General features: G+C 41.6%; 1 protein-coding gene across 1 annotated transcript in view; it reads left to right on the top strand.

Moving 5' to 3' along the window:
* The window catches only part of DLG5 (discs large MAGUK scaffold protein 5), a 193,797-nt gene that overhangs the window by 107,499 nt on the left and 64,665 nt on the right, over nucleotides 1-21,633 (top strand). The window contains exons 4-7 of the mRNA XM_019555846.1: nucleotides 4,572-4,715; nucleotides 7,686-7,869; nucleotides 14,028-14,287; nucleotides 20,303-20,615. Coding sequence (XP_019411391.1) covers nucleotides 4,572-4,715; nucleotides 7,686-7,869; nucleotides 14,028-14,287; nucleotides 20,303-20,615 — 901 coding nt within the window. The remainder of the gene's footprint in view (nucleotides 1-4,571; nucleotides 4,716-7,685; nucleotides 7,870-14,027; nucleotides 14,288-20,302; nucleotides 20,616-21,633) is intronic.

Here is a 21,633-nt window from a genome sequence, read left to right as displayed (position 1 = left end):
AACATTACCTCCAATTTTAGGCCAATTTTGAAATTCTTCTATACCTTTCACTCTGTCCTTACTCAGGCAGAACTCTTATAAAACCAGTGGAATTTGCCTAAATCTGGATTTGAATATAGAGCAGGTGTTGTCAACTGGGGGTACTTTGAAAGGTCCTGTGGGTACACGGGGGTGGGCAAGGATGGAGCACTGCCACCCCCACTGCTGGCTCACAGGAGCAGGCCCTGGGTGGAGAGAGAGCAGGGCCACAGACGCTGCACTGCTGCCACTCGCCATGCCCCCACTCTGTGTCCATTCACTTGTGCCCCTCACCCCCATGTCCAGTCTCTCGCCATGCCCCCCCCCCGTACACTTATTAAAAAGGGGGCCTCCAGGGGTATAAAAAAAGGTTGAAAACCTCTGCTATAGAGAACTGACACAAAAAATGAAAGCTGCTGTTTGGAGCACATGCAGGATTGCGAGTGGGGGTGAGGTAATGAACATAAACATTTTCAGGCTTCTGGCAGGGTATTGCCCACTCCCAGCTCTTACCCCTGCTTGCTTCCCACATCATTGTCTACCTTTTTCCTGCACAGTCTGACAGCTTTACCTCTCTTACAGTACACTTGTCAGGCACACAGTAGAAACACACTACATAGTTCTGTATGTGCTAGATTCACAACAGGTACAATATAGCTATGTTTGCATGTCCCCATCTCTCAGCTATGCTGATAAGCAGGCCTGCAGTGCTGCTGTAAGATGACTATATGCTCCTTCCTCTTCTGGAACTAACATACACAGAAAATCATGGTAGGGGAAGTATTCAGGGAAGGGAGAAGGGTATCAGTTGATCCTGCTCTGAATCTGACCATGTGGCCCACTCATACCATGTCCACAACTGACCAGACAGTTGCAGCCTGCTGGTTGAGAACTGCTGATCTACAACACCAAGCCCCAGTACCATTGTATTTAATTTGACTTTTGCATAAGTAGATCAACTTGTGGAAACTTATATTGTGTTTTTTTATTTATTTATAGGAGTCCACTACAAATCCTGTGTTTGCTCTAGATATTAGCTTCACTGGGGTTTATAAGTGAAGAAATAGCCATATACACATCATCATTTTAGTGATGTAAAGAAATGCTGGCATTTGCTTATGAGAGTAGCTTATCAGTTGCTCATTGATTAAATCTTGCATACTGAAATAGTTTATGAGAATATACATTTTAGGTTGCAAGCTTAATGTGAACATATGCTAATGGTACTCAGTAAGCTGTAATGCATTCAGCAGGATTTAAACTGAACTTCATTTAACATAATTGTAATGATTGTTTTGGACAGATGGCACTGCTTTCAATTACTTTACCCTAAAGTCTTATTTAAATCAATACTAAGGTTATGAGTGTTTCTGTCAAAGATGTAAACAGTTGCAGAATTAATTCTATTTTTGATAGTTTGGATTATATTTTAAGAAGGAACGTCTTTGTATAACAGTTGATAATGATCATTTTTCATAGAGCACTCTTCTTTTGCTTGGCATTCCTAAAGGGAGAATAAGTACAAAATATTGTTTTTCAAAGTCTGAGTTTTGCCATTGGAAGCTCAGATATTCTATTAGATTAATTTTTAAGTGAAGACCTTGTGCTACAGAGCAAATAAAAAATATTGTCCCTAAAATAAGATGCCTTGGTATTATGTGTATACATTGTTGGGTTTGTAAATTTTATAGGATCACTATTTTATTTATACTTCTTTCAGCAATTCAGCTGTGCAAAACTGTTTTCATCCTCCCTCATCAGCTGAACTGCCAGCTAAGTTAGAGTTCCAGAATCTTTGCTGGTGTCTGTGTATGAGGCAGAAGGAACTCTAATTACTTTTCAGGCTGAATTTGCAGTGTAATCATTTAGGATAGGGGTTGAAGTGGAGGATGTGGAAGAAATGTGCCCTTTACTGGCAACTGAGGAAATTCGATAGGAAACTAAGTAATGTCAAAAAGAAAGCAGAGAGTTCCGTAAGCTCTGTTCATTGCCTACATTGTACAATTTTAGGAGACCCAGGAGAAAGATCACATGAGCAACTGTCAAAAGTTTCATTGTGAAACCAGAAAATTCAGTCTTAGAAAAATATTGTGGCTATCTAGACAAACAGTAAAGAATTCAGTTTAGAGTTGATTTAAAAGCTTATAGGCTGAAAGCACATAAGAAAAAATTCTGCTAGTAAGTGTTGGTAAACCAGAAATTATCAGTATTTCACATGATCTCAGGTTTTCCAACAAGTTTTTTTCTCCCAAATTATCTTACAGTAAGTCTGTTTTGCTTGTGTGCACACATGAGCATGCATGCTTCAGTTTCATGGTGCATAGTCAACTACTAGCCAAGACAGGTAATTTTATTGGGTTTTTTTCCCTCCTGTTTCCCCCCAACACCCATCTTAGTCTACTCTGGTATAGGTTTAATGTCTACCCTTTTAAGATTTCTTGATTGACACACATTTTGTGCACCTTATTGATCAGGGTGTGTGAAGCGGCCACTATGAGATTTGGATTCAGCCCAAATCGGGGACAGTCATTGGATTAGTTGATTTGGATCACTGTCCCTGATTCAGTTAATCTGAATCTGAAGAGTTGATGCTGATTTGGAGAATCGGCGATTTGGACATAGACACAGCTTTAAATGTTTTTTCTACATACCTTGAAATACCAGGTACAGCTCACGAACGCTTCAGTGGTGGGGTGGATGGAGCATCCTACAAGAGTGCGGGGGGGGGGGATCTCCCACGTGTTTGGCAGCTAACCTGGAAGTGGACCAGAAGCACTGGGTCCGCTACTGAGTGCACTGGGGAGCCCCCCGTGCTTCTGTGGGACACTCCATGCACCCCAGCATCACAGCATTCATGATCTGCCTGCTACCTAGAGGTATGTAGAAAAAACACTTAAAGCTGTGTCAATGTCTGACTCACCAAATCTTTCCAAATCAATTTGGAGTGTTCCAGTTCGATTCTGAGAGATTAAAGGGTCTTCTGATTTGATTCGAATTCAGAGGTTCAGCCACCAAATTGGGCCAAATCTTTGCACAGCCCTATTTATTGGCCATTAGTAGAGTTTATTAAAAATGAATGGGGATATATTTTTAAGTAAAATTTTGGGCTGACATATACAGTTAAATTTGAGTCTGGCCTTTGTTGTCGTTCATTTATAATAGTTTAAAATAAGATCATAACACTTAGATATAGCAGCATGAGTTTAAAATAAGTGGATAAAATGTTAGATGCATTAAGTAGGTACCTATTTGAATTCATTGAAAAAAACAGTGCTAACAGGCTAACCCAGCAAAAAAAGAATGAACTATGATTGTAGTAGGGGTGACAGGTTTATCCTGTAATAATGCTGTTGTCCATAGGAGAAGTACCCTAAGTCTGAAATATACAGTAAATCAGAATTTCTGTTAATGAAAGCAGAGTCTCCTTAGAGTGGTTATATTGCTTTGCAGTAAGTGCACTTTTTTGTAGCTCGTATAAATTCTAGCTTAAGACTGGTAATGGTTTCAATTCCCTGGTTTGCCATAAGCTGCCTCAGTGACCTTGGATAAGTCATTTGAATATGTCTACACTGCATGACTCAGGCCAGCTTTAAACTACTAGCTGGCATGATGTGCACAGGCTTCAATACAATCTGTATAAATTAGTTCAAGGTGCTGGGTACATACTGAGCAGTAGAAGGTTGTGCTATAACAGTTTCATTCCTGCCAGTATCTGAGTTACCCAGATTAAAGGTGGCTAGGTTATGTCTACATATCTTGCCTATCTTATGTCTACACCTTCTTACATCCCTGTAATCTTTCCTCCTATTTTTTTTACAGTGGAGATAATAGTACTTCCCTGTTTTATGACATTTTTGAGATTAAAATGGTAACATTTACAGTCTGTTTTATTTTAAGCCTTTCCCATCCATTTTGAGTTTTTCTTTGTTTCATTAACATGTTTCATTAATATTTACAATGTGTAGTCTTGTACTCTGGGTTACATAGAGCCTGCTAGCAGGATGTTTTCTTATCCAGGTGTTTCAGTCCAAAGTTCACTTCTCCCTGTCAGTCCATAATAGCCTAGAATTGGCAGCCTTTATGGTTCTCAGTTTTTCTAGAGCAGAAACTAGACCCTCAAGAATCTGCAATTGTTTTTAAGTATTTTTTTAAATTTCATTCATGTTTAAAGAGATTTGTGAGCCTTACACTATAAAAAAAAAAAAAATCTCTGTGTGTATAGATTCCACATTTTATATGCTGCTTAATTTCCTGTATAAATTCTAATGTTCTGGATATCTTAAATATTATACATATACTATATAGAGAAATTAATATCTCAGAAGAGAATTATAGGGATTTTTTCTTCTTGTTGTTTTGCAATTGCCATGCATTGACAAAGGGTTGGTTCATGCATAATTTATTTTTGCCACTCACTGTTTAAAAGCCACAGTATTTATAACAATTGCAAGATTTGGGGTGCTTTTTACTAACTAGAACTGCATGGTCATTTTACAGTTCCTTGATTACTCTGTTGATTTGAAATCTGGTTTTAATTTCTCCTTCCACGGCAGACCCAGCCCTAAACCAAATCATGATTATGAAAGATTAAAAATACAGTGCATGAAGGCCATGTCAGATTTACAGTCTCTGCAGAATCAACATACCAAGACGCTAAAAAGATGTGAAGAAGCCGCCAAAGAGGCAGATTTTTATCAGTAAGTAACATGCAATAAAAGTATGGAGAGCCAGCAATCCCAAATCATGTAACTGCATGGGACATGAGGTAGTTGGATCTCTGCTGCATTATCAGATAAAAAGCTACCCTGAATTTCAGGGCTGTTAATAGCCATTTGTGAACATTTGGACTGATACTTAAGATTTTGCTCCTTAAGGCTTGGGATCAGAAGTTACACAAACTAATACAAGTGATCAGAAACTGGTTCAAATCTGTAACACAGCAGAGGTTTAGTGCACTTAAACCTTTTTCAAAATGGCCAAAACTGATTTAAGATAAACGTGGTTGAATGTATATCAGCCTGAACTGCTTTAGGTCAAATTGGTTTATAGAACTTCTGTCCCAGACCCCCTCCCTGTTCAAGTTAACTCAGTCCCTCAGCATTGCAGGATGCTTTGGAGCCCTGGGCTGTGCTGTCTGTTCTAGCACAGGAGGGTTGGGGATCGCTGCTCCAGCTGGCTGAGAAGGGGATGGAGATTGGAACCTGGCTTCGGACCCCAGGCAGGGGACAGCCCTCCAAGTTTTTGCTCTGTTCTGCATTGGAGCAGAGAGCCAGGGGGTGTGGCCAGGTCCTGGCCTGGGGCCAGCATGCCAAGGGGAAGGGGATTTAAACCCTTTCCCTGGCCTGCACAGGACCCCAGCTGGGGGTGGGGGAGCAGCTTCTGCCAGGCTTTTCCCAGTTCAAGTGTAGGTGGGTGTGTGGTCAGGCCCCAGCCCAGCCCCACAGGCTGGTGGGAGGCAGGTTAAAACCCCTCCCTGCCCTATACCAGACCCCAGCTGTGGTCTGCCTGGCTGTGGGGAGGCAATCCCTTCCAGGCTTTTCCCTGCTCTCCACCTGAGCAGAGATCATCCCCCCCCTTCTCCCCCCCACCTCAGTGTGACAGGCCCTGGCTGGGGGCAGTGCAGGCCAAGTTGAGGGTTTATTACTCTCCCCCCTCCTCCCCCATCATACTCAGTGGGCCAGCTAGGGCCTGGCCACTCCCTGCCTCTGCTTGAGCTGGGGGGTGGGGAAGCCTTGGAGGGCTTCTCTCTCAGCTTCCCTTCCTTCCCTTTGGCAATGGCTGGGAGGCATGCTGTAGTGCCCCCTAGGTTGTGCCTGAACCACTGCAGGGATGTGGCTGCATTTCTGGAATCAAAAGTGACTATTTATTCACTTGCTTCTCGGTTCAATCTAGGCAGTTTAGACTAACCTACAAAGATTGAATCAATTCAGCCTCAGGTTTTTTGACTGTGTGTACTTAGCTTGAAAGTTGCCTGCTTTGTTAGAGCTCAGCACGTCATCTACTTGTCTCATGTATAAAGTTCTTTAACAAGTCCTCCTGAGGAAGGATGGACATGGTTGGGTTTGGATACATTACTTGAATAAAAATACACTCTGCACTTGTGTGCTTTTATCAGTATGTGGTCCTGACCTATGAATTGAGTGTATCAACTTTGTATGCTTAATCAAAGCTTTTGAAATCTAACACTTCCCTGATCTTGAGACAGTTTTTATCCAACTGGATCTAGACCTGTATTTTTTTTTAAAAGATAATTTTGGATGCCTGTGTAAAAAGAAATCATGGGCATCCTAGGAGATGTTGTCATTTGCAGAAAAAGAATCTAGTAAGTCAGGGTTGGCCAACTTACAGCACACATGGTACAAGTGGCGCAGGAAGTCTCGGCACATGGCATATCAGGAAGGGACAGGCAGCACAGAGGCAGGTAGAGCAGGAAACAGAAAACAGAACAGCAGTTTGAGCAGGAGATGCAGGCAAGGGGCAGAAAGCAAAGCAACAGATCGGACAGGGAGTACAGAGCAAGAAGTGGCAAACTGTATGGGAAGCAGATCACTGGGACCTAGGGAGGGCATGGAGCTTAATTTGTGGCATGTCTGCAAAAAAAGTTGGCCCATGCAGTAGGCCATGCTTTTCAACTTTCATACTTTTTTGTGCATTTATTCTCCTGTCTTCTAGAACCCTTTTCCAAATAATTTACAGTTTATATAACATCTAAAAAACAGATTATACCAAGTGTAAAGATAACCTAAGTTTAATATAATCTACCAGAGGTTTAAGTTTTGGAACAAGCTGTATTCTTAGTGATTTGTTAGTTCTTCATTGGGGGTAGGAAATGTAGCTAACTTTTATTTTTTTATTTTTTTTACAGAGGGAGGAGTGCCTAAAGAGTTAAAAACCAGTTTCACAGGGTTTTTCTTATTGCAAATTGATTCCACTCAGAAAAAAGAAACTACAGGCAGCAGTTTTATTATAGTGATTTTTCTGAAGCAGTAAAACCTGACTGTATCCCATTGTAAATCGTTTAACCCCATTTAATAATACTGTCTTGCTCTTCACCAAAGCAGTCTGCTCTAATGTTGGACAGTGAAACTGAATTACAATTTGGATGTGATTTTTAATTTTTAAATGAGAGTGTATTACTGTCACCTATTAAAAGCTATAATCCAGTTTTGCTAAGTTTGCTGGTAGCTTTATGTGCTTAGACTTTTTTTTTTTAAGTGAACACTTAAAGTGTCTTGTTTTTCTGTTTAACTATTAGGCAGACAGGGAGAGGAGGGGAGTCGGGGGTAGGGAGTGTCAAGAGCAAGTATCAGCGAATATATGGGATTTATTTTGACTCCAAGATATTTTAACACTTGGAAATTTACTTTGGTGTCTGTTTAGTTGCTTGATCATTGAAAAGTTCGGTTGAAGAAATCCTTGTGCATAAATCTAGAATCTTTCTTGATGTAGAGGGTTCTAGATACTTCACCTCCAGAAGGTTATTCTGGTCTTCAGTAGTATTTAGTGAAGTTGTGATACTTGAAATATTCAAATATAAAGAAATGGTTAATTAATTTAATTGTATCTGAGTTTTTAATAATAAACTTTTCCTTGGCTAGTGCACTAGCATGGGGAAGACTCGCTTGAAATTTTTTGCTCTAAGTGCTATTTATCTGTGTTATTGGCAGTACATTGCATAGTCGACTGCTGAGTGACCAGTCACAGCTGAAGGAGGACATGGATACCTTGAAGAGGAAGAATACACAGTTAGTGCGAGAGCATAACCATCTCCAGCAATCATGTGAGGAAATGAAGAGACTTCATGATGAGGATCAAAAAGAGATAACGGACCTACGTAGCCAACAGCAGCAGGTAGCTTGCAGTTTGTGTCATAAACAGTAGGAGAGTTTTCAGGCAACTCCCAGCCTTATGTGACTGAGCTACTGTTTATACCATATTACCCAAAGATGACTTCAATTTAAGATGCTCCTCCTCCCAGTTAGATTCTATGCATGAAAAATTATAAATTTGTTATAAATTTCCATGTATAGATTGTAATTAATAGAAAGTAATCTATCTTTACAGGGAGGGGGGAGAGGCCAGGCCGCTGCCCCTTGTCCCCCTGTGCCTATCCCCTCTATGTCTGGGCCCCCTGCAACTACCACCCTGCATTGTGCTTCTCCATGTCTATGCCTGCTCCCCCTGCAGCCTGCCTCCCATGACTGCCTCCACTCCCTCCAGTAAACCAAAACACATCTGCCCTGATATTGTAATGCTGGGCAGATATGTTAATATTTAACTGTTCATTATTTATTTATTTTTATTGAACATCATTAAATTTATAGCTAGAAGAGTGAGTTTATATTTGTCTTGTGAAAAATAAAACACTTTGCTCGGAGCTTGTCTTCTATTAACCTGAATAAAAATTGTTTTGTTATGTTAAGTCTAATTTAAGGCTTAAAAATAATAAAGCTTTTCTCCCTAGATCTTAGGAATTTCTTGGGACAAAATTTGCTTTGGGCATGCAAAAGTCCAGACTATGTTTATATTTGGAAAGAATCACAAAAAATGAATGACAGTTTTTCTTTATTCTAGTGACGCCTTAAAGGTTAGGGGAATGATTGAACAAAGTTTGGTTATTTAGGTTCACAGACACTATTCAGTTAGAACAATGCTATGGGTTGATTAATGCTTTTAAACTTCAAACCAAAAAAAGAGCTTTTCAGGAATAAAAGAATGGACCTTCTAAACTGTATGTAACAATTAAGCTGTTTCAACACCAAAGGGATTTTTATAGTAGTAAAGTTCACACACTTAGGAGAAAAATAGGCAAGAGAGATGGGGGGGGGCAACCTGAAAATGGCATCGAGTCCGTGGTTCATGTACAGAAATGTTTGATCATTTAGTTAGAATGGTTACTGTAACATGTAGAACAGTTAAATAGAATGTCTTGCTTAACTCTAGGATGACTCACGAGACAAACTTTCAAGTCAAATGTTAGGTTTCAGAAACAAAGTCTATGCAAACAAAAATAATTGCCAAGCTTGAAGAGTAAAGGTCAAAATAAGCAGTAGAAACATAGGTGTGGTTTAGTTTTGTTTTTCCTTTGTATTTCATCTTGCTCCACTCATATGGCATCCTGTTAACTTGAATGGTATTTACTATGAATTGTACTAGGGGTTGTTGGTTCACTAGAAATCTGAATCTATGGGGGGCTTGAGATGGCTACCTGAATCTAGACCTCCATTGAAGAGACTTCATAATCCACAGACATTGCTGATGTACCTGACCCCCTTTAATTCCCAAAAAAAACATTTTCCCTGCTTGTAGGCTACATACCCCATGTAAAGGTAACTAATTGAAAAGCTGCTTCCCCAGAAGAAACTTGCTTGAAGATCCTCATTCAGAACAGTGCACAATGTCTGCAGTCGAAAGAGGCTTCTGTAGGGGAAAACAGTACAGGCAGAGCAGAGAAGGAGAAAGACAAAACAGCCCCTTTGATCAGCGAGGACTTTGCTGAGTTTAGTCTCAGAAATCAGAGCTTTAAAATCTTCTGTGGAGGCACAGTTTGGTAAGATCAAAGCAGAGAGAAAAGAAGTTGGGGCCAGGGTCATAGACCTGGATATAAAGGTGGAGGGAAACCTGCAGTTAACAGTAAATCTTTTAAATAAAATTAGGACAATTTGGGGGGGAAGGGGGAGAAAAATAAAGGAGCTTGCAGAGAAAATTGAGATTATAGAAAATCATGAAAGAAATAACAAGAATTTAAAGCGTGTATTCTTCTCCTTCCTACAACTGAAAACAAAGTCAACAGGCCTTGCAGACAAAGCACACAGAGGTCTCTACACCCGGGCCCCCAATTTAAACAAACCAAGATATATAATACTAGCTCGCTTGCTAGTTTTGAATGATGTACAGCAAAGCACAGAATTCTGAAGGTGGCTAGCGAGATGTTTGTTCCTACTTTGGGAGGATATAAAATACAACTGTTTCAAGAATTGTCACAGGCAACGTTAAAGAGAAGAAAGGAACTGAGTGAAGAATTACAGCATCTCTCAGGCAAGCTAATATAAGATACAGATGAGATTTTCCTCTTAAAAGTATTACATATCAAGAACAGCAGTACCTCATGAAGGAATAAAAGAAGATCTTAAAATCCTTGAGAAACTAATTTAGTAAAAAACACCCCAGAATCTTGACCTGAGACCAACACAGACAATGAGAAGCAACCCCATAATACTGAATGGCAAACTGTTAAGCTAAGAAGAAAGAAGCTATCAAAGTACAAGAACAAAGAGAACGGAAGAAATCACAATATTGGGGGAATTAAAGAGGATATGAACGGGACTGAATAATAGTATGAGGGAGAAGAAAAGAAAAATGGAAGGAGGAATATCAAAGGGGGCAACCCCCCACCCCCAGCAATGTTGGGAACCAAAATAAATAAGAACAGGGGAAGTAAAGACTCGTTTCAAATCTAAAATCAAAGGGTGAGGGGGTGGGGGAGGAATATAAATATAGTGTAATGGGGGGAGGGCGTAAGCCTGAAATATGGCTCTGACAACTCCCTCCAGAAAACAGTATCTGACAAGCTACATATACTGCCGTGTCATCCTAGAGTAGGAGTTAGTAGGAACCTCCTTGGAAAGGAGTTCGGTATTCAGGTGTGGTGGGATTAAAAATTCCTTTGCATCTGAGGGCTAGGGTGAATCTCCACATTTCATGAAAGGGGTCAAGGATACAAAAATAAGCATTATTTGGAAATTCAAAAGGGAGGAAAATTGGCTTGGATGAATGAGGCTGGGGAGAAGAGGGAGGGTCTGAAAATAAGGATTGTTTAGGAATCCAACTGGGAGGGAAGCTGGATGGGATAAATAATGGTGAGGAACATTGGAAGCTCTAGTAAGTAAAGTTAATTTTAGGGTGTGAATATATATTAAACAGTACAGGCGGACCAGAACAGTACTGTAGGTATACTAAGTAGACTAAATATGGTGTAGATATTATTTTTCCGGCTACATGATATAAAGAAGTGAGGCAGTTCCAGCTAACATTGATGGTATAGATGATAAGTTATAGAAATTGCTGTATATTATTTCCTTCGTAAATATGTAATAACTCATGCAATTCCTATGTATTATTACTGCAGTGTTAGAGTGCTGTTTCTATAGTTTCCTAAATAAAATAAAAAAGGAAAAGAAAAGAAATCTGGGTTTACATCAGGAATCAGTGGTGCTGTTATAAGTTTAAGCAATCTACGTAATCAGTCTGTGCCTTCATTACTTATTCTGGAAAATGGAAAAATAAAGCCTACTGTAGAAGGGCCCATGGTCTTAATGTTAGTCCTTTAATTTGAGATTGCTCTGTGCAATACTGGAGTAATCATTACATGATTTTTGTAAAGTAATTCAATCCTAGGAAACTTCATGATTACTTTTTTAAAACAAAATGTTGTCTTTTACCCTTCATGGGAAACCACTGTGGCTTCTTTTGGCATGGCAAACTGAATTGTGTTGTCTTGAGGAGATGTCATCAAGATTCTTGACTTGGCTTTGTTAGTTCTTATCCAGATTAATGATGTTCTATTTTTGTTGACGTATGACGTGTCACTCCATCATCAGACTGTAGCAAAACAGCTTTCCAGCTGTGAGAGGGAACAGACACTTTTGAACAGATTACTCCTAGCATGGGATAGCCATTATTGTACTGTGCAGCAGCAGACTGGCTTACACATGAGCAGCAGAAACGTAAGGCTTTCTATTGTCATGGGTGTCCCCTTTATTCCAGCTGAGACTATGTATTCCTCCTTATAGTAAGGTTTTGGGTAGAAGATCTTCCATATTGCTGTGCTTCCTGTATGTGAGATTTTCTTTTCCTCTCCCTTCCAAGCCCCCATGTGTGTTTTAGTGTCTTTATTTTAAATGTACTAAAACTCCTGGCATCTTTGGCCTTGTCTCCATATTTTGTTAGATGCATCAGATAATTGTATAGATGTTCTCAACAAGAAAGGGTTTCTTATCTTTTAGGCTGTGGGAAAATTTTTTTCTCCCTGGGAGTATCAAATATTTAGCCCCAAGTACTGTTTGTTTTGTTTTTCTTAGGTAGTTCAGTGATGATTAAGGCCCCAGTCCAGGAAGGGTTCTTAAGCATGTGCTTGACATTAAAACTACGGAGTTCCAGTATTATAAAAACCAAACCAGCCAGCCAACCAACCAAAAAGAAAACCCCAACAACATTTTGTGAATAGGGATAGATACAAAAATGCTTAAACGATTTCCAATATATGGAGCCATATAAGGCTATGGAGCCTAGGGCTCAGTTCAGTAAGGCAGTTATGTTGGCTAACTGAAAACACATACCTATCTTAAATATTTTGCTAAGTTGCCTAAACTAGAGGCCTTTTAACATCCATTTGTCAGCTTCACTGGAAGTCAAACAGCTCAGTTTTGACACTAGATGTTTTTGCCCATGTAGGTTAGTTAGAAGGGACTCACTTTCTCTTGTGGGGATACAAGGTCAGCTGTTACCAGCAGTCTGTGGGCAACTGGTGGTCTGCTGAGAGCTGGCAGTCTCATAATAGGTGAAGCTAATTCTTCGGGCATCGAGACTTTTCAGTGCTCAGTCGCCTGAAGCTCAAGCACCAGGAAATTGGGAGCTAGTAATAATGATACATGCCAAGGGGAAGCTGGCCAATTCCAAATGCTATGGTGGTGGTCTGCATAACTGTAAATGAGATGGAAAGTGGTCTACAAGATTTCTCTTTTCTCTTGTGTTACATGAAATGAAAGCTGAGATAAATATTTTTTGTTTATTTTAAAATCAATGTGTGTGTTTTTTTAATTTGGTGGAAGCAGTCCTTTTGTTCAGGTTGTCTAGAAGTTTTAAATCTATCTAGGTTAGGCCAAATTAGATTCATGTCAACATAACATGTTGTTGTCCCTATTAATATTTATTAATGGTTTTCTGAACGCATGTACTAAATGTGTAGATTTTGGATTAAATACCTTTTTTATTGTGGATGAATATTCATTTTTGATTGTGTATAGATTGTATCTAAATTAACGTTTAATCTCTTCAAATATAAATTGCTGGAGTAACTGCTAGTGTGATTATAAAGATTGGCCATTTTGCTGAATGCTACTTTGTGGTAATGTTCTAAATTACCGCTACTACATTACTGAGTTAATCATTGTTTTAAGAGTTGTTTTGTACCAGCAAATTATCCAATTTGTTCAAAAGCTCCATTGATAAGACTGTTGGCACCTTTTAGTTACTTTTTATCCTGATTGTATGTTTATTTTTAATTGAAAGTTATTTTATTGGATTAAGACAAGCTACTTTTTTGGACTACTCATATGGGTGCAGTATTGCACACAAATTTACAAATCCAAAGATAAAAATATTGTATGTAGAAAGATTCACTTTTATAAGTGGGTAGTTCAGTTTGAAGATTTGTTTTTTCTTGAACATTAAGTTTGAGGAGAAAAGTAGTATACAAAAATTAAGTAGTTTTAGATGTAAACAGGCCTGCTGTGATTTTCATAGTAGTAGTACTAGTTGTAGTAGTAGCAGTTAGTTTTATGTCCCGTGGCATCCAGATAGGCTCAGGGCAGTTTAGAATAAACAACAAATAACCCACTGATCAGGAGAAAAAACTCAAACCAGCCCCCCTTCTCCCCCCAAAGGCATTCTAAAATTTGAAAACTCCCCCACTCTTCCTCCCCTTTCCCATCTCCCTTCACTTCTGCTTCTCTGCCTCTCACCCAGGAGAGACACCATCCAGGAAATGTCAGTTGTGCTTCCCAACCCCCATTTGCATCCAGGTATAAGAAAACTCCATTTGCTTCCCCCTCCTCTCCCTCTCTTCCCTACTTCTGTCCCACCACTGCCAAGGGTGAAACCTCACAGCTAAAAGCAACTGCAAGAACTTTTCTTTCTCTGATAGTAGGTAAAATAGGTAGATCTGTACCTCTTATGGGCATTATTTTTTGTTACCTTTTTATCAAAATCATACTTCATTTCTTTTTTAGGTTATGAAACAAAATGGCTCATCAGAGATACTAAATAAACTCTACGATACAGCAATGGATAAACTGGAGGGTGTGAAGAAGGATTATGATGCATTAAGGAAACGGTACAATGAGAAAATAGCAAGTCACAATACAGACCTTAGCCGTCTAGAACAGGCAGAGGAGGAAAACAGACGCCTTCAGAAGCAGATCGATATGTTAATGAAGCAGAGAGATACAGCAATACATTTCCAGCAACAGTATTCCTCTTCTCTTAGAAGGTAGAGTCAGTTTTTCAGGTATTTCTTATGTAGTGTGTTGGTGACACTAGGTGGCATTTTTACTGGGGCAGCTTCACAAATATTTCAATAACCATGTGTGTATGTACAGTAAATGCATATTAATAGCCATGCAAAAAAGGCCATATAAAGGGGGACTGGAAAGCATTGTGGGGGAGAGGTATGTTGGTAAAACACTGTCCTGCACAATCTTTTCGAGGACAGTAGTTTTATATCTTAGTCTGAAGGCCTGTATGAACTAGCCTTCAGTTTTGTATAAGAAAACATAAAATCCTTTTGGGTTTATTTTGCTTTTAGAATCATTCTTGCCTCCTGCCTGTTGTAATAGGATCAAAGGTATATCCCAGGTTCCAAACTTGAAAAAGTGAGAGGTTTATCTGCTTGGTTTAATGAACTTCAGGCTTAATGGATGACAAGTCTCTTGTAACATAAGCAACCTGCCAGGTAGAGTTTCTGTTCTGCTAATGGTCAATGAAGACGACCTCAAGCATAGTGAAAATCTTCATGACCTGTAATGGAATCCAAGGCTGTATTCATCTAGATTAGCGCTGTCCCTTGGCCTCAACATGCATGAGGACACGCTGAACAGGGTGTGCTCTTTGAATCTCCTTTATAGAGAAATATTTACCTGGTTTTCAGACGTAGTACCAGTGGTCTCTGCATCAGCACAAAGTGGACACAGGTATTTCTAGCACCATGTTACTTGGCACCTCTACACATATCTTGCTGGAGTTTATTGCTTCTGGGTGCTACATTTGAACATGTTGCTGGGACTGCAGCACATTGAACCAGGTCAGAGCAGCCCAGTATGGCAGGAAGCCTGAAGGATCAGCCACTCCCAGGCCTGCTGTGATCTGGCTTACCGATCTGGCTTTTCTGAGCGGGGACAGGGACATCCCCCTCACTGGGAATTCGGACGGACCTAGAGAAGGCGCAGCCAGGCCCAAGGTCAGTGAGGACCTAGTCAGGGATCTTCTGGTGTTCAGATCAGCAGGTCCTGACGATCTCCACCCCAGAGTGCTGAGGGAACCGGCAGAGGTCATTGCGAGACCCCTGGCACAGCTTTACGAGCACTCGTGGTGCTCTGGTGAGGTGCCAGAGGACTGGAAAAGGGTCAGTGTGGTCCCCATTTTCAAAAAAGGGTGGAAAGAGGACCCAGGAAACTATAGGCCCATTTGTCTTACCTTGGTCCTGGGGAAGCTCTTTGAGAAAACTATCCAGGAGCACATCTGCAAGGGACCAGCAGGGGAGATTATGCTTAGAGGCAATCAGCATGGGTTCATTAGAGGCAGATCCTGTCAGACCAACCTGGTTGCCTTCTACAACCAGGTCATTAAAGCCCTGGATGCAGGTGTCGCGGTGGATGTAGTCTTTCTGGACTTTAGGAAGGCCTTCGACACTGTCTCTCACCCCATCCTTATTAAAAAAAAATTAGGCAACTGTGGTGTCAACACCTACACAGTCAGATGAGTCGCAAATTGGCTGAAGGGCCGCACCCGGAGAGAGGTGGTGGACGGGTCGTTTTTGACCTGGAGGGACGTGGGCAGTGGGGCCCCCCAGGGCTTGGTCCTCCTGCCCCCACTGTTCAATATCTTCATCAGCAACTTGGACGAGGGGTGTGAAAAGCACCTTGTTCAAGTTCGCAGATGACATTAAGATGTGGACAGCAGTGAGCACCCTAGAAGAGAGGGACAGGCTACAACTAGATCCGGACAGGTTACAGAGCTTGGCGGATGAGAATAGGATGGGTTTCAGTAAGGACAAATGCAAGGTATTGCACCTGGGGAGGAAAAACCAGCAGCATACCTACATGCTGGGGAACTCCCTTCTCGTCAGCACAGAGACAGAAAAGGATCTTGGAATCACTGTTGATTCCAAAATGAACATGGGCCGCCGATGTGGGAACGCGGTAAGGAATGCTAACCACACCTTGTCATGCATCCATAGATGCATCACGAGCAGGTCCAAGGAGGTGATCCTCCCCCTCTGTGTAACGTTGGCCAGGCTGCAGTTGGAGTACTGCATCCAGTTCTGGGTGCCGCACTTCAGGAGGGATGTGGATAGTGTAGAGAGAGTCCAGAGGAGGGCCACTCGCGTGATTAGGGGGCAGCAAGGCAGACCCTATGAGGAGAGGCTACAGGACCTGAACCTGTTCAGCCTCCACAAAAGAAGGCTGAGAGGGGATCTTGTGGTCACCTACAAATTTGCCAAGAGGGACCTGCAGGCAATGGGAGAGTCCCTGTTCTCCCGAGCACTACCAGGAGTTACAAGGAATAACGGCCGTAAGCTGACTGAGAGTAGGTTCAGGCTAGACATCAGGAAGCACTGCTTCACTGTCAGGGCGGCTAGGAGCTGGAACCAACTTCCTAGGGAAGGTGTGCTTGCCCCTACCCTTGGGATCTTCGGAAAGAGGCTAGACAGCCGCCTAGCCAGGGTTGTTTAACCCCAGCATTCTTTCCTGCCCATGGCAGGGGGTCGGACTTGGTAGGGTCCGAAGGGACCTAAGCAGATCAACTATGAAACCATGCTGCAGAGGGGCTGGCTGGGGTTACGAGGGTGCTTCAGTTTGGGGGGTACCTGCTGTGGCTAACCCTGCACTGGGGCACCCTTATGCCCTAGGCAGCCCTCTACATGTATATTGCTGCAGAGCAAAAAAACCTCCACCACAGGATAGTACTTGTGTTTACAAGTGCTAACTTGTGGTGGAGTTAATTAGTTTACCCCATCCTAACAGCACTTCATGTGTAGATGCTGATAAAGAAACTCCGTAGAAAATGTGTCGTGTAGATACACCCACTTACTCCTAATCTGTTCCTGGCTTCCGTTAAAGCATACATCATTACTGACAAAGGAATAACTGTATAACTAAGGCTGAGAAGAGAGTCTACAGATGGTTGAAGTCTCTGTTTTCAGAGATGAAGGCTAGCCACAGTCTGTTCAAAAGGTCAGAGACAAACATCCCGGATTGACACATACTTTTTCCAAGTACCTCCCATTATCCTGTGAATCTAGGCCTCTTTATCAATGGAGGAAGATGTTTCCTGCATAGATATATTTTTTCAATGTGATTTATGCGGGTGTGACATACCTCAGTTGAAAATTGATGAAGAAAAACATGTCATACTTTTTTACACAGGATGATTGGACTCCTGGAGGTGTGTGAAGTTGCATGAAGGGCATATCTTAACTATTTTGATGCCCCGGGTAGAGATGAGGGAGAGGGAATGGGAGGCAGGTATTGTGCTAAGTACTAGAGAATGGGGGAGGTGGGGAAATCTCACCTACTATGGAACAGTTTCTGCATTCTGGTGGTAGTGGCTGCTGCTAATACTGCTATGACAGTAGCATGGGCTTGGGCAGCTGTAGCTGAGAAATGAGCTCCCTGTACTCCAGCTGCAGCAGCCCCCACAGCGTGAACATCCCTTCTAAATTGGTTCCCAGAGCTAATGCCCCATTCGCCCAGTCCTAGTTATGCTACTGCATAACTTGCCGCATGTGAGGGATATTGAAATTCGGGTGGCATTGACAGGCATGGAACATCCTTGTTCTAGACCTGTCCTACAGAACACCCCACATGGAGAAGTAGTAAATGCTATGGCCTGTCTCCTACCTAAATTCTATTATCTACCTGCCTGGATTTACATAATGTCATGGCATGTGAAATAGGAACATAAAACAGGAAGGGGCCACCTGGGCCATCAAGTCTAGGTTCAAAACCACTACTGTACACTGAGTAAAAAGAGATCTTATGAAGAACTGAAGTTTCTTGCAAAGTCTGTTGCACAGGCTTAACAGTGAACAAACATAAAGTCAGAGAAGATGTTGGGAAATACAGCCCTGTTTCTTGGAAGTATGTGCAAGCAGGTTAATTAGATTGAGTAATTTCTTCTGTTTTTATTCCTCTTGTACTTTTTTTTAAAGCAAGTACATGATTATTGGATGTTGATTCACTGGGTGTTCACTGGATCAGTCTCAGTTTCTTTTCCTAAAGTCAAAAATGCTAGGGGTACGCCATTATATTGGTTGGCTATCGGATCAACACTGATAAAAGGAAAAATGTTATTGGCTTTATTTGGTCATTGTAGCTGATAATTAGCCATGTGCCTGGAGCACCCTGGCAGGTAGTCCAGTCCCCAAACTCTGCCACTGGCTTGAACCCATGGCAGACTACAGGTCTTGGCAAGCAATGGACGGGGGCACCAGGGAATGGTCATAGGGCACCGTGCTCAGCATCAAAGGGACTGTTACTGACTCCTGCTGCTGCTGCCATGACATGCAGAGCAGGGGCCTGACCACTGGGGTCACCACAGAAATATTGGGCTGTGCATGGACAGGATAAGGCGCAGCTTGAGGGAAATCTGGCTCCACTGTGCACCTTTGTGAAAGTGGTTTCTCCCTAGCAGTCACAGGAGCTTGGCTGCACAGGGCCCACCGGCACTCAGGCAGCGGCCTGCTTTGGGGCTCTAGATGCACCCGACACTGCTGTCTGCATGAGGGTCCATGTTGCCCACCTGGGTCGGCAGCATGGGGAGCAGGGCTGGAGGTAGGAGCCGTGAGTGAGGGGTGCATGGAAATAAGGCATTCACCTGCATCCTCATCAAGGGCTGGAGCATGTGTGTTTATAAATGCAAAACAAACAAACAAAAAGGTTTATTTATGTCAGTAGTTTAAGATGCCTTGCACTATTACTAAATATTGGTTATTGGATCCGCATTGGCCAATATGGTTGGTTAATCATTGGCTATCAGTATCAGCTAAGAAAATCTTTATTGGTGCACTCCTAAGAAATACATTTTACTGGCTAGGAAACTGATTGCTAAAAGTAGCATGAAAATAATCAGTGTGTCATTGAGGCACTGGCCACCATTCACAAAATCGGCCTTTACTGTAGTTCAGCCAGTCATTTCTTGTAACAGCAGCTCCACATGTTGCTCTGACTCTGTGGATAGAACAGGAAGCCTGGCTTGGGCAAGAGCTATTTTCATAACATGGTATGGTGTGAATTCAAGACAAAATATGCCAGGAGCTTATAGGAGTTGGCATACTGGACAAGACTTAGTCACTGAGAGGGGAAGTAACCAATAGCTTCAAAAAGGAAGGAAGAATATACAAAGGTACTCTCATTGCAAGTTTATGGTGTAATTAGCTCATAGAAAGTTTCTTCCTATTTTCCAGCTGTGTTGATTCATGCCCCACAAGTACAGAGAGAGAGATATATCCATATCTGTATTAACATCAATATAGATATATATAACACACCTGTGGCTGTTCTTGTCATTCATGTGGAGATTAATTCTTTTTAACCTAATTAATTTTCTGCCCTAAAATACCAAACTGGCAATAAGTTCCACAAGTTTTCCATGTGTTATGTTTAAAAATTGCTGCTTGTGTCAGTTAAAATTGATTATCTTTCAGTTGCCCTGGATTTCCCTTTATTTTGCTATGAAAGGTGACTCAGAGCATGCTCCACTTTATTTTTTGTACTTCTCTTGTGTATAAATTGAAGCAAACTGTTCTAATTGTTGGGGTCTGTATCCATAAGAGAGGTGATCTGCAATGATCACAGAAGGACTTTCTGACACTTTTTACATCCTTATCTGGGACCCCATTTTTTCTCTCTGCTGCTGCTTTTCTTCTGCACTGAATGGACTCAAGCGAAATATATTTATTTCGGGTGAGAGCGTACTGATTTATACACCAGCTGTTTTCTGTAATATTTCTGATTTCCATTTTATACCTTGTTCTTTCTGAATTCCCAAGTCTTACCTCATATCGCTTTTTTCCTTTATTGGTCAAAAACTTGTAGCCCCAACCATTATAACAACCCCAAATTTTCAGTATCATTAGACTGGAGGTAGATCCTGGCTTGATGGACCATAGTTCTGAAGAGAGAAGGCAGACTTGGTTGAAAAATAGTGCAGTTTTAAAATTCTATAGTGAAATGGGAAAAGAAAAAATGTAGAATGATGGAAGTACCTTTGTGTCTTTTTTTCCAAGGTTTGAGTCAGTACAGCAGGAGCTAAGCAAATCCACTGTGCAGAACAAGGAGATGCAGAGGGAGATGGAGCGATTACAGTCAGAGGTGACACGGTTCAAAACAATGCAGTTGAAGGCAACAAAGGATGCAGAGAAGTACAAGGAAGAGAGAGACTCTGTTTTCAATGAGTATCGCCTCATAATGAGCGAGAGAGACCAAGTAATCAAAGAGGTGGATAAACTTCAAACTGAGCTGGAACTTGCGGAGTCCAAACTGAAGAATACTTCCTCAGAGAAAAGAGTGGCTAGTGAAGAAATGGAAGCCCTAAGACAGGTACCAATGAACCATTTTGGTAAGGGGGCAGGTGGGAGTAATAAAAAATCTTTACAAGTGCTTCCTTGTAACCAGTTATGTGAGAGACACATTAACACGAAATAGTGCTACATTGCAGAGGATAATCCCTGCTGATGCTTTTCTGGCACTTTAGTATTACATTTAGAATTTGAATAGAGTGCTTGCCAGTTGAAATATGACCCGTTCTGTGAAGCTCATTAGAAATTCTTCCTTTTAATGAGCCACCCCATTCTACGTTTTGTGCTTTTCAGCAGGAACATCTATTTAAAAAAATATAACAAAACTTGCATTAAAAATAAACTTGCCGACTTATTCCACATCTGTTCAAAATTTGTTACAGCCGTATTCTTTTTAATTTACTTTCTTTGATGTTAAATAGGTTTTTAATTGGATAGGTTTTTGCTATGATTTAAAAAAGGTTAACTGAGTTTTTAGAATTGCATTATGTCAAAAATTGAACCTCCAGCATCCTCTTGAACATTTTAAAGACAAGTTTCTTGCATGTTATTGGGATTTCCAATATGGACCTTGATGCTAAATAGTAAAGTGTATTAACTAGGGGTGCAGCAACAGAGATTTTTTTTTGGGCTGATACCCATGGCCAATTTTGAAGGATCCATCTCGGCCAATACCTATCTGATTCAGATATGCAGCTGGGCAGCTTGAAGACCAATGTTGGGGCTGGTAAATCTGGTGTGGGGGAAGCAGTGGGGGGAAGAAAGGGGCATGGGGTGGGCAGATCGAGGCCCCTATGGTGAGGGATGGAGTGGGGCTGGGGCAGACAGCTGCTCAGCCAGGGCAGGGCATGGGATGGAGCCACGAGCAGCTCATCTGGAGGACATGGGGGAAATGGGGAGCAGTTCCTGCCCTGCACGCACTCCAGGAGGGCATGGGTGGTGTGTGCCCCTGGATCTGTGCAGGGCAAGGGCAGGCTGTCACTGAGAGCTGGGGCCTGGGTGGTACTGGTCTCTTCCTGGCGGGGGCTGGGCTCGGTGGC

Source organism: Crocodylus porosus, unplaced genomic scaffold, assembly GCF_001723895.1.
Source record: "Crocodylus porosus isolate Cpor-Errol unplaced genomic scaffold, CroPor_comp1, whole genome shotgun sequence".
Classification (NCBI taxonomy): domain Eukaryota; kingdom Metazoa; phylum Chordata; order Crocodylia; family Crocodylidae; genus Crocodylus; species Crocodylus porosus.
Note: the sequence above shows the minus strand (reverse complement) of the source record. Positions and strands in the feature narration are given on the sequence as shown.